The sequence below is a fragment of the Oncorhynchus mykiss genome, chromosome 3, assembly GCF_013265735.2.
Source record: "Oncorhynchus mykiss isolate Arlee chromosome 3, USDA_OmykA_1.1, whole genome shotgun sequence".
Classification (NCBI taxonomy): domain Eukaryota; kingdom Metazoa; phylum Chordata; class Actinopteri; order Salmoniformes; family Salmonidae; genus Oncorhynchus; species Oncorhynchus mykiss.
Genome location: NC_048567.1, coordinates 26,044,121 through 26,065,628, shown reverse-complemented (window position 1 = coordinate 26,065,628; position 21,508 = coordinate 26,044,121). Strand labels below are relative to the sequence as shown.

The 21,508-nt window shown below is 40.8% G+C and overlaps 1 protein-coding gene across 1 annotated transcript; it reads right to left on the bottom strand.

Moving 5' to 3' along the window:
* Positions 1-8,617: 8,617 nt before the first annotated feature.
* LOC110515888 (transmembrane protein 106B) lies at positions 8,618-16,308 on the bottom strand. Its single transcript, XM_021594609.2, has 8 exons — positions 16,167-16,308; positions 13,851-14,067; positions 13,506-13,569; positions 13,221-13,380; positions 12,238-12,378; positions 11,801-11,850; positions 11,647-11,700; positions 8,618-9,893 (listed from the first exon to the last, which is right to left on the bottom strand). Exons 2-8 carry the CDS (start codon positions 14,053-14,055, stop codon positions 9,773-9,775), a joined length of 795 nt encoding a protein of 264 aa, XP_021450284.1. The 5' UTR covers positions 14,056-14,067; positions 16,167-16,308; the 3' UTR covers positions 8,618-9,772.
* Positions 16,309-21,508: the final 5,200 nt, after the last annotated feature.

Here is a 21,508-nt window from a genome sequence, read left to right as displayed (position 1 = left end):
GGCGTATTTTCTTCTGTTGAAGCCATTTATTGTTGATTTACTTCTGTGTTTTTTGTCGTTGTGCTGTTGCATCACCCAACTTCTGTTGACCTTCAATTTGCTTCATCAGATAGACTTACATTTTCCTGCTACATTTCTTGATAAACTTGGGAATTCATTTTTCTGTCGATGATAGCAAGCTGTCCAGGCCCACAGGCCGCAAAGCAGCCCCAAACCATGATGCTGCCTCCACCATACTTTACAGTGGGGATGAGGTTTTGATGTTGGTGTGCTGTACCTTTTTGTCTCCACATATCGTGTTGTGTGTTCCTTCCAAACAACTCAACTTTAGTTTCATCTGTCCACAGAATATTTTGCCAGTAGCACTGTGGAACATCCAGGGGCTCTTTTGCGAACTTCAGATGTTCAGCAATGTTTTTTTTTGGACAGCAGTGGCTTCTTCCGTGGTGACCTCCCATGAACCCCATTCTTGTTTGGTGTTTTACGTATCGTAATCTCGTCAACAGAGATGATAGCATGTTCCAGAGATTTCTGTAAGTCTTTAGCTGACACTCTAGGATTCTTCTTAACCTCATTGAGCATTCTGCGCTGTGCTCTTGCAGTCATTTTTGCAGGACAGCCACTCATAGGGAGAGTAGCAACAGTGCTGAACTTTCTCCATTTATAGACCATTTGTCTTACCGTGGACATCAAGGCTTTTAGAGATACTTTTATAACCATTTCCAGCTTTATGCAAGTCAACAAATCTTAATCTTAGGTTTTTTGAGATCTCTTTTGTTCAAGGCATGGTTCAGATCAGACAATGCTTCTTGCGAATAGCAAACTCAAATTTTGCGAGCGTTTTTTATAGGGCAGGGCAGCTCTAACCAACATCTCCAATCTCGTCTCATTGATTGGACTCTAGGTTAGCTGACTCCTGACTCCAATTAGTCAAGTCATTAGTCTAGGGGTTCACACACTTTTTCCATCCCACACTGTGAAAGCTTAAATGTTGTCTTCAGTATGGGCAAGAAAAATATAATAATTTGCGTGTTATTAGTTTAAACATACTGTGTTTGTCTATTGTTGTGTCTTAGACGAAGATCAGAACACATTTTATGACCAATTTGTGCAGAAATCCAGGTAATTCCAAAGGGTTCACATACTTTTTCTTGACACTGTAGCTAATCAAATGGCTGCCTACTGCTGCTACTGTCTGTTATTCTATACTGTTGCCTAGTCACTTTACAGTAACCCTACTTATATATACATAGCTACCTCAATTACCTTGTACCCCTGCACACCGACTCGGTACTGGTACTTCCTGTATATAGCCCTGTTATTTTGTCTTTTATCTTTAACTCTGCATTTCACTGTTAGTCTACACCTGTTGTTTTACGAAGCATGTGACAAATAACATTTGATTCGATTTTGAAAATGTGTGTCAACGCTACAGTTGTGATCTGTGGGTGTCACTGAGTAGGCTGATATCCAAATTCAGTTAAGGCTGTACAGTCCAATATGAATGAATGTTCAATACGCACAATGGTTTGACTGAGGAGGTCATTTGCCACAGTCAAAGTCCTGCAATAAGACGCTAAGATTTTTGACTCCAACACCATCATCAAGTTTGCTGATAACACAACGGTAGAAGGACTGATCACCAATGACAGTAAGAGCTCTGACGCTAATGTTTGTGTAAACTGTACCGAGTTGTAATCTGTGGGTGTCACTGAATAGGCTGAGACCCCATTCCATGGGTGCACAGACAGTGCACACTCCATAGGTAACGCTGTACAGTGCATATACTGTATGTATGCCCCAAATGCAATTATGCAGTCTAACACATCCACAGTGGGATTTCATATTTGTTTTAGTATTTATTTAAAAATGTATTGAATTATAATTAAAAATATATATATGTTATATTACCACAAGCCATGCTTGTTTAGCATTATCTAGTCCAAATATGGCATAGTTCCACTATTTGTATCCGTTTGCGTCACTTTCAATGCGGGACTTTTCTTTTGAAGGCAACTTGCAAATTCCATCATTGTGGCTAATAGTTATTGTGGCAAGCTTCACATTGGTGAGGGCAGGGTGGGATTGGGGAGTTTGAAGGTGGCCTCAATTTCCTCCCAGTCTCTCTGGGCTAAGTCGTTCTGCAGAGAGGAATGCCTGCCATTCAAAGTGAAGACTTGTTGATTTAGAGAATTGAGATAGCCTGATCACTGAACATTTACAAATGATTTACCATTGCACTAATCTCTGGTGGGTGGGCAGCTGACAAATTACTTGAGACTTTAGTTCTGGGTCAACCAAAATTACCATTGCACAGAAGTCACTCACTGTTTTGAAGTGATTTATTGACAGCTGTCTCTGAACTCTGTCTGGACTTTTCCAGCTAATGTGAAAGGTCAACAAGGGACTTCCTTGATGTTAGAGAAACCCAGTAGCGGCCCTTTTCCAGTTCACACAAACATTTGAATACTTATAGCTACTATGTCACGTGCTCATAGTCTGGCTACCAGTCTTTTTGGCTTACATTCCACTCCTTGACACTCCTGTCAGGTTCCTACATAAACAGCCAGGGTTTCATTAAATAGGCCTAGGCATTCTACTTTTTTTATTGCACATTTAATTAAACTAACGCATTTGGTGATGTTCAACTTCCGTTCATTGGCACAAAACGTGTGCCAGCCAAAAATGTTATTGTGCAATTCATGCATCTCCGCTGGCATCTCCACTGGCCTCTCTTACATCCATCCTCTCTCTATTCCTCTTATAACTCTTGAACCAGTAGTCTAGCCCAATGTGTGTCCCAATACGCTGAGTGTACAAAACATTAGGAACACCTTCATGATGTTGAGTTGCATCCCCTTATGCCGGCAGAACAGCCTCAATTAGTCGGGGCGTGGACTGTACAAGATGTCGAAAGCGTTCCACAGGGATGCTGGCCCATGTTGACTCCAATGCTTCCCACAGTTGTGTCAAGTTGGATGGATGTCTGTTGGGTGGTGGACCATTCTTGATACACATGCGAAACTGTTGACCCAGCAGCGTTGCAGTTCTTGACACACTCAAACCGGTTGGCCTGGCACCTATTACCATACCGCTTTCAAAGGCACTTACATCTTTTGTCTTGCCCATTCACCCTCTGAATTGCACACATACACAATCAATGCCTCAATTGTCTCAAGGCATAAAAATCCTTCTTTAAACTGTCTCCGCCTCTTCATCTACACTGATTGAAGTGGATTTAACAAGTGAAATCAATAAGGGGTCATAGCTTTCACCTGGATTCACCTGTTCAGTCTATGTCATGGACAGAGCAGATGTTCCTAATGTTTTGTACACTTAATGTAGTTTGGTCACCTATTTTGAGCAATTAAAACATTTATTCGACAAAGAAGCACCTTGCTCTTGCTTGCAATGAACAGGAAGGCTATGTTCTCCTGCGCCAAATGTTTATGTTTACAATCAAATGAATCATGTCAGAATGCTGAATGTTATGTTTCCAATCAAATGTATGGATTAAGTTTTTAAAAATGCAATCTAATTTGCATGAACATTGTGATTGGATAGCTGTGAGGCTTATCGAATCAGGATCAAATCCTCTGATCTTCTCGAGCTCATTAATGATAGAATGTTCATATTTGAAGTTTGCCGAAAGGCCAGCCTCTTTGGAAAATGACAAGTGGCAAGGAGTGGAATGTAATAGCTGAACAGATACTGCAACCTGGCTAACGTGTTCACATTATATACTTCAATAGAGGTTTTGTCACCAAAGCCCCATATACTACCCACCACTGCGACCTGTATGCTCTCGTTGGCTGGCCCTCACTTCATACTCATCGCCAAACCCACTGGCTCCAGGTCATCTAGAAGTCTTTGCTAGGTAAAGCCCCGCCTTATCACAGCTCACTGGTCACAATAGCAGCACCCACCAGTGGCACGCGCTCCAGCAGGTATATTTCACTGGTCACCCCCAAAGCCAATTCCTCCTTTGGCCGCCTTTCCTTCCAGTTCTCTGCTGCCAATGACTGGAACGAATTGCAAAAATCACTGAAGCTGGAGATTCACTTCTCCCTCACTAACTTTAAGCACCTGCTGTCAGAGCAGCTCACAGATCACTGCACCTGTACATAGCCCATCTGTAAATAGCCCATCCAACTACCTCATCCCCATACTGTTATTATTATTTTTTGCTCCTTTGCACCCCAGTATCTCTACTCTACAATCATTTTCTGCACATCTCTGACTTCTGTGTTTAATTGCTAAATTGTAATTATTTCACCACTATTGGCCTATTTATTGCCTTACCTCCCTTATCTTACCTCATTTGCACATACTGTATATATACTTTTTTTCTATTGTGTTATTGACTGTATATTTGTTTATCCCATGTGTAACTCTGTTGTTTGTGTCACACTGCTTTGCTTTATCTTGGCCAGGTCACAGTTGTAAATGAGAACTTGTTCTCAACTAGCCTACCTGGATAAATAAAGGTGAAATAAAAAAATAAATAAAAAAATACAAGTTATCAATGCTTCATTATTACGTTCTATCCATGATGTGATAGTTATTAGTCAGAATGTAGGCCTAATGTAGGCTATAGCCTGTAAAGTATAGTCTGCTGAGCTTGAAGTAGACCTAATTCACAATGGTAGGTACACTCTTAGAAAAATCGGTTCCCCATAGGAGAACACTTTTTGTTCCAGGAAGAACCCTTTTTAGTCCCATGTAGAACTCTTTTGGGTCAAATTTAGTACCCTCTGGTAAAAGGGTTCTACATGGAACGCAATAGGGTTATACCTGGAACCAAAAAGGGTTATTCAAAGAGCAGAAGAACCCTTTTAGGTTGTACTAGGTAACTATATTTCTCCATGCGCTGACCAACTGACAAGTGTCTTCACTGACATATTCAACCTCTCCCTGTCTGAGTCTGTAATACCAACATGTTTCAAGCAGACCACCATAGTCCCTGTGTCCAAGAACACTAAGGTAACCTACCTAAATGACTACCGACCCGTAGCACTCACGTCTGTAGCCATGAAATGCTTTGAAAGGCAGTTTATGGCTCATATCAGCACCATTATCCCAGAAACCCTAGACCCACTCCAATTTGCATACCGCACCAATAGATCCACAGATGATGCAATCTCTATTGCACTCCACACTGCCCTCTCACATCTGGACAAAAGGAACACCTATGTGAGAATGCTATTCATTGACTACAGCTCAGCGTTCAACACCATAGTGCCCTCAAAGCTCATCACTAAGCTAAGTACCCTGGAACTAAACACCTCCCTCTGCAACTGGATCCTGGACTTCCTGACGGCCCAACCCCAGGTGGTAAGGGTAGGTAACAACACATCCGCCACGCTGATCCACACAGTGATAGGCCTGATCACGAAAACGATAAGACAGCCTATAGGGAGGAGGTCAGAGACCTGACCGTGTGGTGCAAGGACAACAACCTCTCCCGCAACGTGATCAAGACAAAGGAGATGATTGTGGACTACAGGACAAGGAGGACCGAGCACGCCCCCATTCTCATCGATGGTGCTGTAGTGGAGCAGGTTGAGAGCTTCAAGTTCCTTTGTGTCCACATCACCAACAAACTAACATGATCCAAGCACAACAAGACAGTCGTGAAGAGGGCACGACAAAACCGATTCCCCCTCAGGAGACTGAAAATATTTGGCATGACCCATGCCATGCTCAGATCCTCAAAAGGTTTTACAGCTGCACCATCGAGAGCATCCTGACGGGTCTGCATCATGGCCTGGTATGGCAACTGTTTGGCCTCCGACCGCAAGGCACTACAGAGGGCAGTGCGTATGGCCTAGTACATCACCGGGGCCAAGCTTCCTGCCATCCAGGACCTCTATACCAGGCGGTGTCAAAGGAAGGCCCTAAAAATTGTCAAAGACAAAGCCACCCTAGTCATAGACTGTTCTCTCTACTACCGCACGGCAAGCGGAACCGGAGCGCCAGGTCTAGATCCAAGAGGCTTCTAAACAGCTTCTACCCCCAAGCCATAAGACTCCTGTACAGCTAATCAAATGGCTACCCAGACTATTTCCCTCCTCCAATTCTACGCTGCTGCTACTCTCTGTTATCTATACATAGTCAGTTTAATAACTCTACCTACATGTACATATTACCTCAATTACCTCGACACCATTTACCTCGACACTGTTGTATCCGGCACATGTGACAAATAACATTTGATTTGATCATGGAAGGGAGAATAGGCTAGAGGTAGAACATAAATGTTTTGTTGGATTTCTCTGTAATGGAAGTCCATCGACAGCGCACCTGGAAAAGTCATTTCCTTACATCTGGAAAAGGGAAAGTATATATGATCTATGGGGTAAAGATGACATTTACACAACCAACCATAGTCTAGTCTGCTCCCCTTTCTAACTTCCTAGCCTACCTTACACTGATATCTAAATGTCCTTTTTGGTGTGCTATGATATTTAGGGTTGTTTGTAGAAACACAATTGTATTTAGATAATTATTTCACACACTTGTTGTTTGTCTAGGCTACATCCCTGAAACATGAACCCATACAATGGCATCCATACATCCCTGAGACATGAACCCATGCCCTGGCATCCATACATCCCTGGGTTAATGTACTTCCTCAATAGCTGTAAAAGCATCATGTTACTTTCACCATTTGCACATTTTCTCCCTGAAGAACAACCATATTTCCGCAAAAACTTTCCGCAACTTTTGTGAACATTGCATGAACTGCTTAACCCAGAAGTCTGAAACCAGATTCACATCCTCACACAGTCTACTTTATTTTCCAGATGTCTTGTATCATGCTGAGGAAGCACAGTAGCGTGCACACCATTACAAATAGCTCAGAATCTTGGCCATTAGTTTCAATACACTCTGAATACAGTAAAACTCAATCTCCCTCAGAGTTGGTGGTCATAAATGGTGCCAGTGAGCACAGCACGTGACTGCATTTTGTCTGTGTCTGGACCCTGTTTCCCAATATGGATCGAACTTAAGTTGACGAGTAACGAACATGTTGTTACACATCATCAGATATATTGAGGCAAAAAAAATTGAATAGAACTCAATTGATTGAACATGAACTTGATTTCAATATGATTGAAATACATAGGCCTATGAAGCCTATACCGTATTTACATTTTAATGCAGTCATCTCGGTTTTCATTTGAATAATATTTTTATCCTCTGCTTCTTGTAACAATTGCAAAGCCATTGGCCATTTTGTATTTCTGTTGAACTTTGTGGTCACAGAGGTGTACAAACATCCTTACTGTATGTTTAGTGGAGATCGTCTGTGTATAAAGTGACGCGGAAGGGCAAAAAAGCATCTAACGACTCACTTAGCTTTCTACGACTGGTCTGAGGCAGTCGGTAACTAACGTGTTTTCAGGTGAAACTTTAGTAACATTGGTTTTGGTAAACCATTGAGGCACGAATCCCATTGAAGTCAATGGAACGACATTAGCATTTTTGCGCATCATGTTCAAAACACCTATAATTTACTTTGTTGAGCTTTTACAATCAATTTCAGATACTTTCAGATGATTTGGACATGGTGCGTGAAAAATGCTAATGTTGGTCCCATGACTTGAATGGGACTTGTGCCACAGATGCTAGAACGTTAGCATGTGGAAACAGTGCCAGGGAAACTAAACTAAATCATGGATTGCTGTCATACCTTTTCCATAGACTGCTTACAGGGTAAGGAAACCAATGTGTAATTTTTGTAATTTGGGTGAACTATCGCTTTAAGATGCTTTTGGGAAACTGGGCCCTGGTTAATTAGGAACCGCTCCAAGTCCCTGACCTGAATGGTGGATGGAAGAAGTCAACTGCCGTTTTAACGACATCAACAGATGTGAGCATACCGGTACACACTGGAGACCTCAAGCACCGGTGAGCATCTGGAAGCAAACGCATGCTGTATACTGTCCATTTAGAATAAAAGTACATTTGTTTACTAGAGCACCCTGTCATACATACATAAGCCTGTCTATTCTGTGTAACTTTAAATGTAACGTCATGCTATTTTTAAGATGCTAAATATTGGACTTGGTGTGTTTTACACATGAATAGCATGCATTGTGTTGTTAATTACTTGGACTTCAATAGCGAGTACGGTAAGGTTTTTATGCAAACCTGTGCATATGGTGATTGGTCATTACAGAAACTATATTTTCATCCAACACTTACTAATTTCTAAATTAATTTCGTTAAATTAGGCGCCACCCTGTGATAGTGACTGGTATTGCACATTTCTCCAACCTTTGAATTCTCCAACTACAAACTATCAATAAATGCACCAAACAAAAACCTCAAAATATTCCCAGTTTCATGCAAGGAAAAAACATTGTTACATGTACTGTATGACTGGCAGTGGCTTACATGGACAGTATACACAATTACACAGTAGTACACAGTCAATGTACCTCAGTGAGGATTCAGAACGGACTTTAAACTGATGAAAGTTTTCTTCTTGGATGATTTGGGACATAATATGGCACTTTGACATATCCAACAGTATATAGTGTGATTGTTCCTCCACGGAGTAATTCCTCCATAGAGTATATCAGATCATTTAAACAATGTAAGCATCTGATATTTTATATTGGCCATTTTTTATTGTCCTCAGTTCAGTCTTCTGTACATGCACAAAATACTTTAAAGCTATAACAAATGTTCAAGGAATATAACAAATGGATACTTACAGTATCCTGACATTTAATCATCTCAGGAATGAACACAAACTCAAAAATCACAACTTACTTGCAAATTTCAGTGATAAACTATGACGAATTAAAAGCGGCAAAGGGCATCAAACAAAAAATGTAAAGACAAAATAACCTCTTAAAATCAATTTTCAAAGATAAAATAAAAACCTAATTTTACAACACCATTGAGGGTATTTATGTAATATCATATTTCGAAATAGGTAGTCGTCTACTATTCAAGTTAGAAAAAAACACGTAACATTCCCATTAAAACAAACAATTCATAGAGGTTTACAATTAAAGAGTAATTCACATCATAAACAACACATCTAATAGTTATAGGTACTGTATTTGAATGATATAAAAATACAAGATTCCTCTCATTAAAATACCTAAATGTTGCAATCTAATTAAGGTCCGTAGTAATCATAATTACTCTGACATCACCCCGACATGATATGTCACCTCAGAATTAGATGTAAATCTAACTATCATTCCAATGAAAATGTAAGTGTAACGACACACATCAGGAAGTAAGTACCATTATGTACAAAACAATCCTTGAAGAAAACAAAATGGCTGGTATAAAAAAGACTGGGAAAAAAAGGCCATCAAAAAGTGGTTTGGGGTGATTAGTGGTGCTGATAATCAAAATGGATGCTGTCCTATTATTTGTATTGCATGTCCCATACCTAGTGGTCTGGGAAGGTTAGTGGTACAGACTAAATTACATCAACAACTCTGCCATATAAATACTTTCTGAAGATTACGTTTCCCATACAAAGCTTGAGTGCATCTTTATCTCAAATGCCTGTACACATTGGATTGGATCATTCTATTAGGAAGAATTTGCACGAGAGGTTTTCTACCTGCGACATTATCAAACCCTCATGAAACTGTATATTGGCACCTCGCTAACATCACTTTCTCTGAGACATGGTTCCTCCTATTCTACAGTAGATGTCTGCCCAAAGGAACTCCGTAAAACCTTTTTGTCGACCTTTAGATCGACGGGCTTCCATTATGGCTGTGTTTTTACTGCCTTACTGATACATCTTCACATGTCCATGCAGTGAGGTGGTGTTGCCCCCACAGTCCACATACTGGTACATCTCCTGGGAGACCTGCTCCGAGTGCCCGAAGTAGGATGTGGTCACAGTCACCCTGAAAACCAGTCAATAGACAGTAGTCAGTTTCCCCAAAATGGCTGCCCACATGGGCGTGTGAGGTTGGACAAAATAAATAAGAGTAGGTACGGTAACATGTGTAAACTCAATGTATTAGTAGAAATATTTGAAAAGGTACAATGCATACAGAAAGTGCTCAGACCCCTTGACTTTTTCCACATTTTGTTACATTACAGCTTTATAATAAATGTATTAAATATTTTTTTCCCCTCATCAATCTACACACAATTCCCCATAATGACAAAGCAAAAACAGGCTTTTAGACATTTCTGCAAATATATATATATAGTACTAATGAAATATCACATTTACATAAGTATTCAGACCCTTTACTCAGTACTTTGTTTGAGTACCATTGTCAGTGATTACAGACTTGAGTCTTCTTGGGTATGACGCTACAATCTTAGCACCCCTGTATTTAGGGAGTTTTTCCCATTCTTGTCTGCAGATCCTCTCAAGCTTTGTCAGGTTGGATGTGGAGTGTCGCTGCAGAGCTATTTTCAGGTCTCTTCAGAGATGTTCGATTAGGTTCAAGTCCGGACTCTGGCTGAGCCACTCAAGGACATTCAAAGACTTGTCCCGAAGCCACTCCTGCGTTGTCTTGGCTGTGTGCTTAGGGTCATTGTCCTGTTGGACGTTGAATCTTTGTCCCAGTCTGAGGTCCTGAGCGCTCTGAAGCAGGTTACATTCAAGGATCTCACCGTACTTTGCTCCGTTCCTCTTTCCCTTGATCCTGACTAGTCTCCCAGTCCCTGTCGCTGAAAAACATCCCCACAGCATGATGCTGCCACCACCATGCTTCACGTAGAGACGCTGCCAGGTTTCTTCCAGATGTGACGCTTGACATTCAGGCTAAAGATTTCAATCTGGGTTTCATCAGACCAGAGAATCTTGTTTCTCATGGTCTGAGAGTCTTTAGGTGCCTTTTGGCAAACTCCAAGTGGGCTGTCATGTGCCTTTTAATGAGGAGTGGCTTCAGTCTGACCACTCTACCATAAAGGCCTGATTGGTGGAGCGCTGCAGAGATGGTTGTCATTTTGGAAGGTTCACCCATCTCCACAGAGGAACTCTGGAGCTTTGTCAGAGTGACCATCGGTTCTTGGTCATCTTCCTGAACAAGGCCCTTCTCCCCCGATTGCTCAGTTTGGCCGGGTGTACAGCTCTAGGAAGAGTCTTGGTGGTTCCAAAACTTTTTCCATTGAAGAATGATGGAGGTGACTGTGTTCTTGGGGAACGTCAATGCTGCAGAAATGTTTTGGTATCCTTCCCAGATCTGTGCCTCGACACAATCCTGTCTTGGAGCTCTACGGAGAATTCCTTCGACCTCATGGCTTGGTTTTTGCTCTGCCATGCATTGTCAACTGTGGAACCTTATATAGACAGGTGTGTGCCTTTACAAATCATGTCCAATTATATTGTTTTTTACCACAAGTGGACTCCAATCAAGTTGTAGAAACATCTCGAGGATGATCACTGGAAACAGGATGCACCTGAACTCAATTTTGAGTCTCATAGCAAAGGGTCTGAATACTTATGTAAATAAGGTTTTTCAGTTGTTGTTTTTTAAAATACATTTCCGAAAATGTTTTTACTTTGTTATTATGGGGTATTGTGTGTAGACTGATGAGCAAGAAATGTTTGGGGACACATTTCAGAATAAGGCTGTAACGTAACAAAACGTTGAAAAAGGGAAGTGGTCTGAATAGTTTCCGAATGCACCGTGTACTTACTGCATCATGACCACAATGTTGTGAACCTTTATGGACTGCAGGGTGCAATAGTCGCTGCAAACACAAAACATGTATTACAGAAATGTCACGATTTGTACTGTCAACCACACAATAAAATGTAGTTAGCTGTGAAACACTTACAATAAATACTTACAACATATAACTCATCTCATCAGCAATGACTGTGGGAACCGTGTAGTCAATCTGAAATAAGCAATATGTTGTAATGCAGAAGTTATCCATCTCCCATATAGAACAGGGCAGTTGAGTGCCAACTAAGTAATGAGTCACTTTCGAGGGCAACAGTCCAAAAATGCCATCCTTATTCCATCCTTGCTTCTACTGATGCCCTCAGAACAGGGACAGGTGTTCTAGTGGATTCAACAACAACAACAAGGTTCATTATCAATGTTGCCTGATTTTGTTGCTAGATTTTGCAGCAAAGCGGGTGGAACAATGAGCTGCTGTGTCGAGGGATAGAAAAGCACTTCAAAGTGCAACTTTCATGCACACGTCATACACTGTAATATGTTTATAACAAGCCGTTACACCAAGGCATGTTACTCTAAAATACACATGGTAAAGACCCACCTGCTGCTTATCCAGTGGTATGATGGTCATCACATTGCTAATACGGGCCTTCCCAATCACCGTCTTAGAGAACTGCACTTGGGCTGTGATGTTGGTCAGGGATACAGCGTAGTAGTTGTTATTGGTGATGTTCAGAGTGTTCTAGAAGAAAAGCCATACGGCACAACAGTTGTTGGAAAGAGTGTCATTACGTTGAACCCACTCCAATTTGCATACCGCCCCAACAGATCCACAGATGACAGAATCTCTATTGCACTCCACACTATTGCCCTCAGATCTTCAAAAAGTTCTCCAGGTGTACCATTGAAAGCATCACCACTTGGTCTGGCAACTGCTTGGCATACGACCGCAAGGTGCTACAGAGGGTAGTGTGCATACGGCCCAGTACATCACTGGGGCCAAGCTCCCTGCCATCCAGACCCTCCGAACCAGGCGGTGTGAGAAGGCCCTAAAAATGGTAAAAGACTCCAGCCACCCAAGTCATAGACTGTTTTCTCTGCTACCACACGGCAGGCGGTACCGATGCACCAAGTCTGGAACCAACAGGACCCCGAACAGCTTCTACCCCCCAAGCCTTGAGACTGCTACATTGTTAATCAAATAATAACCAGGACTCTCTTTTGACTCATCACATACGCTGCTGCTACTGTTTATTATCTATCCTAGTCACTTTACCCCTAACTATATGTACATATCTACCTCAATTACCTCATACCTCTGTACATTCACTCAGTACTGGTACCCCGTGTATATAGCCAAGTTATTGTTACTCATGGTGTATTTATTCCTCGTGTTATTGTTGTTTTATTCTTTTTCTATTTTTCTCTCTGCATTGTTGGGAACGGCCAGTATGTACGCATTTCACTGTTAGTCTACACCCATTGTTTACGAAGCACGTGACAAAATACAATTTGATTTGAATCCATGTCAATCCTGAGATGGAAACACAAGAAGGACAACTAACACCAGAGCGAGGAGCTTACCGTGATATTGAGATAGACAATCCGTTTGTCCTGGTCATAGGACACGAATGCAGACTTCACGCCCACATAGGAGACGTCGATAGAACGAGGGAACAGGAAAAACACCGCCAGGCCAGACAGCAGAAGGCAAAGAGACACGGACACAGTGACATAAAGCTTTCTGCAAGAGAAAGGGAGGAAGCGCCATTAAAAGAGTTGGATATAGACCACAGTCAACCACAGTTGAATCATTCAATTGCACATCTTTCAATAAAGAGACACCTGGCTGAGTGAGATGAGACTTACGTTCTCCTTGGCTGGAGCCTCTGGTCACTGTATGGAATCAGAGCCACAAGCTGGTTCTCTTGGCCTGCATTAGAGACGTGATGACAAAGCCATTTACAGAGGAAACTGATATTGGTTCAACTTGTGTCTTTTCCATTTTCAATTGATGTTGGAAGTCAGTGTTTCTAGGTAGCCTCGTTTCTGGTTTTGCATTCTTGTTTGAATATCAAGTCAAAATGCAAATTAGGCTAAATTATTAGCAGCTCATGAGGGACAGTTTTACTACAGATGTGTATTGTGTCAGTGAATGAGGGTTCATGTCTATTACTGTGTAGGAATGTATTTGTTTCGTGTTTATCCCCTTACCCCGTGGTATTCTGCCAGTGCCCTGGCATGTGGGGCATGTGACACTGTCTCTGCCAGTAAATTCCACATAGGGGAACTGAGACACATCTCCATTCTTTCCATCCTCTTCACTCTGTGTATCTATGTACTCTGGACCAGTCGTCAGGCCACTCTGACTGCCACGGTCGTCTTTCCCCTTCGACAAGTGGGAGTGTGCCTTCCCCATCACTAGAGCTTTCTGTTAATAAAACATGTAAGATCTAATAAGTAGGTGTGGTTGGTAGTGAAAACTCATGCCACATATTCATTTGATATTTACATGGTAGTTGTGGTCAGTTTACACACATTGTTTTATACTACTTCTGTACTATAACAATGTACCTGCCTATGTCATGACAGGTTTTAAAGCCATTTTATATTGTATAAAGGATACCATTCTCCTATTCCATTTTTGCATAGATTATTTTGTTTTGTTTAGACCAGTTTACACCAACTCCCCAAAAACTCTTACCAAGTGTGCACCGTTTATGTAATTCATGCGTGTTTGAAACAATTACTGTCAAACAAAAGACACTTGTTCAGGCCGTGGCATTTGGCAGGGCTGCCCAATTAGTCCATTTTTATTTGTATTGGTTACTCAAAGTATGGCTCTTCATATCAAGAAAGGGAATTTTCAAGGTGTTTCAGCACTTGGCAATGAATTTAAACTATGTCAACTGGCTGATGATACCACCATATTTTTGAGAGACAGGAATGAGGTTTCTAAAGCAGTTTCCGGTATTGAAGTCTTTTCCTTAGTTTCGGGTTTGAACATTTATATCAAAAAGTCAGTCTTATTTCCACTCAAGGATTGTGTTTTACAGGAAGTATATGGTATCCGAATTAAAGATGAGGTTACTTATCTTGGAATTTTTATATGCAAGGATGAAAAACAAAGGAGTGAACTAAACTTTAACCCCATTATTGAGAAAACAAAGAAGAAATTGAACCTCTGGTTGCTAAGAGATATTTCGTTATACGGTCGGGTTTTATTGTCCAAAGCTGAAGGGTTATCCAGATCGGTTTATGTCTCGTTATCACTTGACTTATCCCCTAAAATTGTAAAGGACTTAGATAAGATTCTTTATAATTTCATTTGGAGGAACACGCCTCACTGTCTATGGAAAGATATTCTCACTAATACCCAAGTACAAGGAGGTCTTGAGGTTTTAGATTTCAATACTCTAAATAATACTTTTAAAATAAATTGGATTCTAAAGTTTAAGAACCAGAACAGTATTTGGAATGTCTTCCCTAAGTATTTATTTGACTCTGTTGGTGGTTTAGAATTTTTGCTTCAATATAATTTTGATGTTGTAAAATCCAATTTTAGCTTAGATGTTAGCGTATAAACACAATTTTCCCCCTCAGATACTGTCTATGGAACAACAAAGATATACGATTTAAAAATAAGTCTCTTTTTTTTTCGTAACTGGTTTGAGAATAAAATTATTTTGGTTGGTCAGTTACTGAATGAGGATGGATATCTACTCTCATATGGGGAATTTCTTGAAAAGTTTAAAATACCAATAAATAAATTCTGACATAAAGATGTAGTATATTTATTTCAACTGCTAATAATACTAGGTACATTTCAAATTCACAAATGCAAATGGTTTAATTCAAAACCTAACTTTTTCCCACTTTATAAATGAATTTAAACAATATGGCACTACTTTAACTAAAATGAAAAACAAAAAGGCAATTAAAACTTGTATTATTAATGAATATGAATATTGTTTAGGATTCCTGGCAATGTAAATAGTATGTAAGCTTGTTTTCATGTGACTATTCCTCTTTTGTTTGTTGATATTTCTCAATAAAAATAAAAATACATATATTTTTTTAAAGACACTTGTTCTGACCAAAGTTTGATCTGGACCAAATATATGTAGCCTAAATATATGTAGCCTAGCCAGAAAAACACATCGCACCGTGTCTTCTGCTCCTGCTATACATTGTGCGCTGCGCCTATGGTCGAGATACTGTGCTGATGTGCAGACGACCATTATGCTACATGGTACACAATGTTACGCCTGCCATTTTAATCCAAAACTCACGAATACATTGTTGCGTATTTGCTCCGATATTCTGTTGTATTTTTATTTTGTGTTAAGTTATTGGTGTAAATCATTGTGTAGAATACTTGCATAGGGCATTGGCATGGATAAAATGTTTCCATATTGCAAAATGTTGCCCGGCTCCTTTGACAACATCAAAGCACCACTGTGCGGTATTACACACGCACGACGGATATGATCAAACTGGCAACATTCGATATTGGATTCATCTGCTTACCTTTGCGTATATTCACGCAGAATTGCTTTACATATGCTTGGTCACGAACAGCCGCTGTTTATGTCAATATAGTATTGACATTAGTACACGCACTAGTATTTTTGCCAGAAGCTCAGACGATGACGTCACTTTCGTCTGGCAAAGTAAGAAACATTCAAAATAAAAGCCCGCATTTGAAAAAATGTCAACGTGTATAACTCATTCAAATTATATTGAATTTTAATCAATGGACACTTTTATTGTGCCAACAAGAAATTGCAATGTCATTTCTGAAAACAAATGTAAAAAATATATTTTCTAAGACCAATAATGAAAGTACAATTGTTGACACTAGTATGTTGAGAATATTGGGCTGTAAAGAGAAAACGTTTCTACCTGTCTCAGCTAAAGTGTGGTGAAAAATACTCAGTAGGGTCTCTACTAACCAAATATGGTTAGTTTTGGAGGGGGACAGTGTCATACATGTCCAGCAACACTTCGTTCTCCACCCCCTCCATAGCCCCCAATGTAATACACTGTAATAGACTGTACATGGCATACATATTTGCTTGTAGAGAGAAAACTGCCTTGTTTGCTTCCAGTGTGAAATAAAATGTAAACAAAGACAAAGACACAATGTAAACAATAATGGACTGGAATACCTGTTAACGACCTAGATTAACCTAATGGTTAATGCATCAGCTCAATCGCTTGGCCTGACAAATAATTTTTTTTTTTAGGTTGTATCCAAGTAAAATCATGTTGCTATAGGTTTATATTACCACGATTATCCATAGCCTTCCAATAATTTTCTTAAACCCATCTCGGTCACAACCAATCCAAAGGTTGGTTTCCTGGACTTGGGTTTTGGACTGATCCATGGATCACAGCACATCTCTCCTTATTAGAAACTTCAATGTTTAGCATTTCACTTCCAAACATAAAAGGCACGCTTGATATTCTTTTCAAGCAAATGATTGCAATGGGAGAAGCATCACGCACATGCAATAAATGTGCAGCCGTACTCAATAGACAAACTATTTGGACCAGCACTCCAGATATTCTTGTACTTTTATGTTTCTCGTGAAAGGTCAAAAGTCACCACTGTAATGTGAAACCTTGTATCCTCATCTTGCTTTATTGATCTTTCAGCAGTTGATAATGTGAGATTGACCTACAAATGGAGCTCAGTAATCTGTCATTCAGGGATTAATGCCAAAAAATGACACTCCAAGGCACATCTTATATTTGACTCTTTTAAGATTAAGATGATCTCTATAGAATCTACAAACATTCAGGACACAGCAAGAGTTATATATTTGTATGAATTATTTAATGAGGGCCCTTACAGAATCTCTGAGCAAGTACATTTCTGTGAGTCAGATTCAGATATTGATGTTATTCCAACATATATAACTATTTCCCCTATCAGCGTAAAGCCTTTCCTGTTGTGACATTTCTGAAGAAAACATCCGCTTTCAAAGAATGTCACAAAATATGACTTAAAACAAACAGTATGAGTCCAAATCAACAATTCAGCAAAGTCATTTCACAGTTGGATGCAGTGAAACCAGGACAGACAACAGCACCATTGCTTCGACAGAGGCTTCAAAACAGCGATATGTGTGACATTATAGAATATTTCGTGAAGGAAATGCTACCTGCACATTTCTTAGCCAATGATCTCCTCCATATTCACAGTTTATGCCCTCAAAATTGCAATCAGTGCAAGAAAGCCATGAATCTCCAGGTTAAAAAATGAACAGTTCAACTAGGGCATATTTCAGAAAGAGGCATCAAAGAATTCCTTTCACTGCAAGCATCCCAAGAAAACAACATTTGTAAAACATGTAATACTGCAAACAACGTTCAGCGGTCAAGCTTTAACGTCATCCATGTTCCAAAGACATTACCTGTGAAGATAGACAGGCCAGCAGAGAGCTGTTTACCCAAGAGCTTGAATCTATCCTGCATATATAACATATACCTCTTATCTAGAATTATAGCATTTTCGGATAATTACCCATTTGGGAAATCGTACACACTACATGGCAATCTCTGGTACAGTGCCTTGCGAAAGTATTCGGCCCCCTTGAACTTTGCGACCTTTTGCCACATTTCAGGCTTCAAACATAAAGATATAAAACTGTATTTTTTTGTGAAGAATCAACAACAAGTGGGACACAATCATGAAGTGGAACGACATTTATTGGATATTTCAAACTTTTTTAACAAATCAAAAACTGAATTTTTTTTCCTGAGGTCTTGGTTGAAGGTAGGCCTTGAAATACATCCACAGGTACACCTTCAATTGACTCATATAATGTCAATTAGCCTATCAGAAGCTTCTAAAGGCACAGTCAACTTAGTGTATGTAAACTTCTGATCCACTGGAATTGTGATACAGTGAATTATAAGTGAAATAATCTGTCTGTAAACAATTGTTGGAAAATTACTTGTGTCATGCACAAAGTAGATGTCCTAAACGACTGCCACAGATAACGACTTGCCAAAACTATAGTTTGTTAACAAGAAATTTGTGGAGTGGTTGAAAAATGAGTTTTAATGACACCCCGAGGGGGTTTGGTATATGGCCATCTCATGCAAGACCAAGGGAGTAATCTCATCACTTGTTAATGTGGGAAAGCCCACGTAGGACAAACGAAAAGACAATTAAAATAACTCATAGCTGAACATCGAAGCTCAATCAGGTGTAAGCACATTGGCTATCCAGTAGCAGCAGACTTTGTTGAAGCTAACCATCCTATCTCCTACCTCAAATACACAGGCATTGAGCATGTTGCTAAAAAAAAATGAAATAGGAAACTATTAAATATATATGTGAAATTGAATTAAATAATGTATGTTAATGCTAATATTATGTACAATATTTAATTATGTTTCCATATGATAACAATAGCCTAATATATTAAATATGCTATAAGCTATTGTTTTTTTTTAACAGTTTCACTCAATTCATTCTAATTAACTTAATAATTATGACACACCCCTCACTATTGTCATTGGTTGCACTAATCACACTGTTTGTCTACATAACCTGGTTCAAGCATTCATGACATTACCCTGAAGAAGGCACCAGTGATGCCGAAACGTTGGTGATTTACCCAATAAATGACTGGGAGTTTCAATATAGAGTGTGTGACTTTATTTTTATAGTTTAAAGTTTATTAGCCATTAGTCATCATCTCTACATTAAATAATTGTCTCTTGTTGTGCTCCAGCTCAAGTTTTTTATTCGACATACCAGAAATCTAACAATAAAAATAATACAAAATATCCTAAAATATCCAGCATAGAAAATTCCCCATTATGACATACTAACGTGCATCAGGAGATCGGTTTACCAGTGAGTTTTAAGTTTAAACCCGGATTTTATTCTTCCAAGAGTGCCAACTCCGAGTATCTCCTATCCTCTAATTAACATCACTTTGCAAGGCCCAAAACAATTAAACAAAGGCGTGTGTAACGCTCGTCTGTGGTGGAAGAAGGTGAGGACAAATGCGCAGCGTGGTAAGTGTCCATATTGATAATTTATTATCACGAGAACACTAAACAAAATAACAAAGGAGAATGAACGAAACAAAAGAGTCCCTTCTGGTGTAGACACAAAACAGAAAACAATCACCCACAACTCAAGGGTGAAAACAGGCTACCTAAGTATGGTTCTCAATCAGGGACACCGATTGACAGCTGCCTCTGATTGAGAATAATACCAGGCCAAATCATAGAAAACTAACATAGACAACCCACCCAACTCACGCCCTGACCATACTAAAACAAAGACATAACAAAGGAGCTAAGGTCAGAATGTGACAGTACACCCCCCCCCCCCCCCCCCCCCCCCCAAGGTGCGGACACCGGCCGCTAAACCTGAAACTATAGGGGAGGGTCTGGGTGGGTGTCTGTCCGCGGTGGCAGGTCTGGCGCGGGACGTGGACCCCACTCCACCATAGTCTTTGTCCGCCTTTTAACCCGCCTCCCGTGGCCTCTTTAGAGCGGCGACCCTCGCCGCCGGCCTCGGACTGGGGACCCTAGCAATGGGTCCCGAATGGACGGGAGACTCCGGCAGCTCCGGAGTGAAGGGCGATTCCGGCAGCACCGGAGTAACGGACGGCTCTGGCAGCTCAGGACAGACGGGAGACCAACCAATACCTCATAAGGCTTCTCCTCTCCAAGCTGAGACCTTGGATCTGAGACATCATTTTGGTTCCCAGAACAATGTTTTTGGCGTACTGCCAATTGGTCTGAGGGGGAGGTCACAGTCACTTGCATGAACCAAGGTAGAGGGAGAGGAGATGCTGTGTACAATTCAATGTGTCTTCATCGAGATTGCCACAGATAAGGTATGTTTGACCCCTGTGATAGCCTACAGATGGTCTGTCATGCAAACAATGCCATAAATTGGGATTGAGTCATCACACTGTGCTCACGCTGTGCTCCCACACCAGCCAGTCATTTTGGTTCCCAGAACAATGTTCTTGGCGTACTGCCAATTGGTCTGAGGAGGAGGTCACAGTCACTTGCACAAACCAAGATGACAGAGAGGAGATGCTGTGTACAATTCAATGCTATCTCTTCAGACAACAACATTTTCTCTCACAACCTCTCCTGGCATCAGTGACCCTAGGACCTCTGTGGGAATGTGTCTTCATCGAGATTTACACATTTAAGGCATGTTTGACTCCTGTGATAGCCTTTCAGATGGTCTGTCATGCAAACAATGCCATAAATCGAGATTGAGTCATCACACTGTGCTCACACTTTGCTCCCACACCAGCCAGTCACTAGTTGCGAGTTTCACCTTCTCTCATTATTCCACTACACTATAAATTGTAAATGATGTTCTCCATTGTTGTTCTGAAAGCTTGATTATACTGTGTACTGTTAGCCTTGTAACAAGGATCATATCACCTCCACCCTACCTGACACCCTAGACCCACTCCAATTTGCTTACCGCCCAAATAGGTCCACAGACGATGCAATCTCAACCACACTGCACACTGCCCTAACCCATCTGGACAAGAGGAATACCTATGTGAGAATGCTGTTCATCGACTACAGCTCGGCATTCAACACCATAGTACCCTCCAAGCTCGTCATCAAGCTTGAGACCCTGGGTCTCGACCCCGCCCTGTGCAACTGGGTACTGGACTTCCTGACGGGCCGCCCCCAGGTGGTGAGGGTAGGCAACAACATCTCTTCCCCGCTGATCCTCAACACTGGGGCCCCACAAGGGTGCGTTCTGAGCCCTCTCCTGTACTCCCTGTTCACCCACGACTGCGTGGCCACGCACGCCTCCAACTCAATCATCAAGTTTGCGGACGACACAACAGTGGTAGGCT

Bases quoted from the DNA above. Each gene is read 5' to 3' on its own strand.
- LOC110515888 (XM_021594609.2), bottom strand. From the start codon at position 14,055: ATGGGGAAGGCACACTCCCACTTGTCGAAGGGGAAAGACGACCGTGGC. The intron at 13,570-13,850 runs GTAAGGGGATAA...TCTCTAATGCAG, and splicing joins CACTGGCAGAATACCACGGG to GCCAAGAGAACCAGCTTGTG. The intron at 9,894-11,646 runs GTAAGTACACGG...ACTGGTTTTCAG, and splicing joins AACATTGTGGTCATGATGCA to GGTGACTGTGACCACATCCT.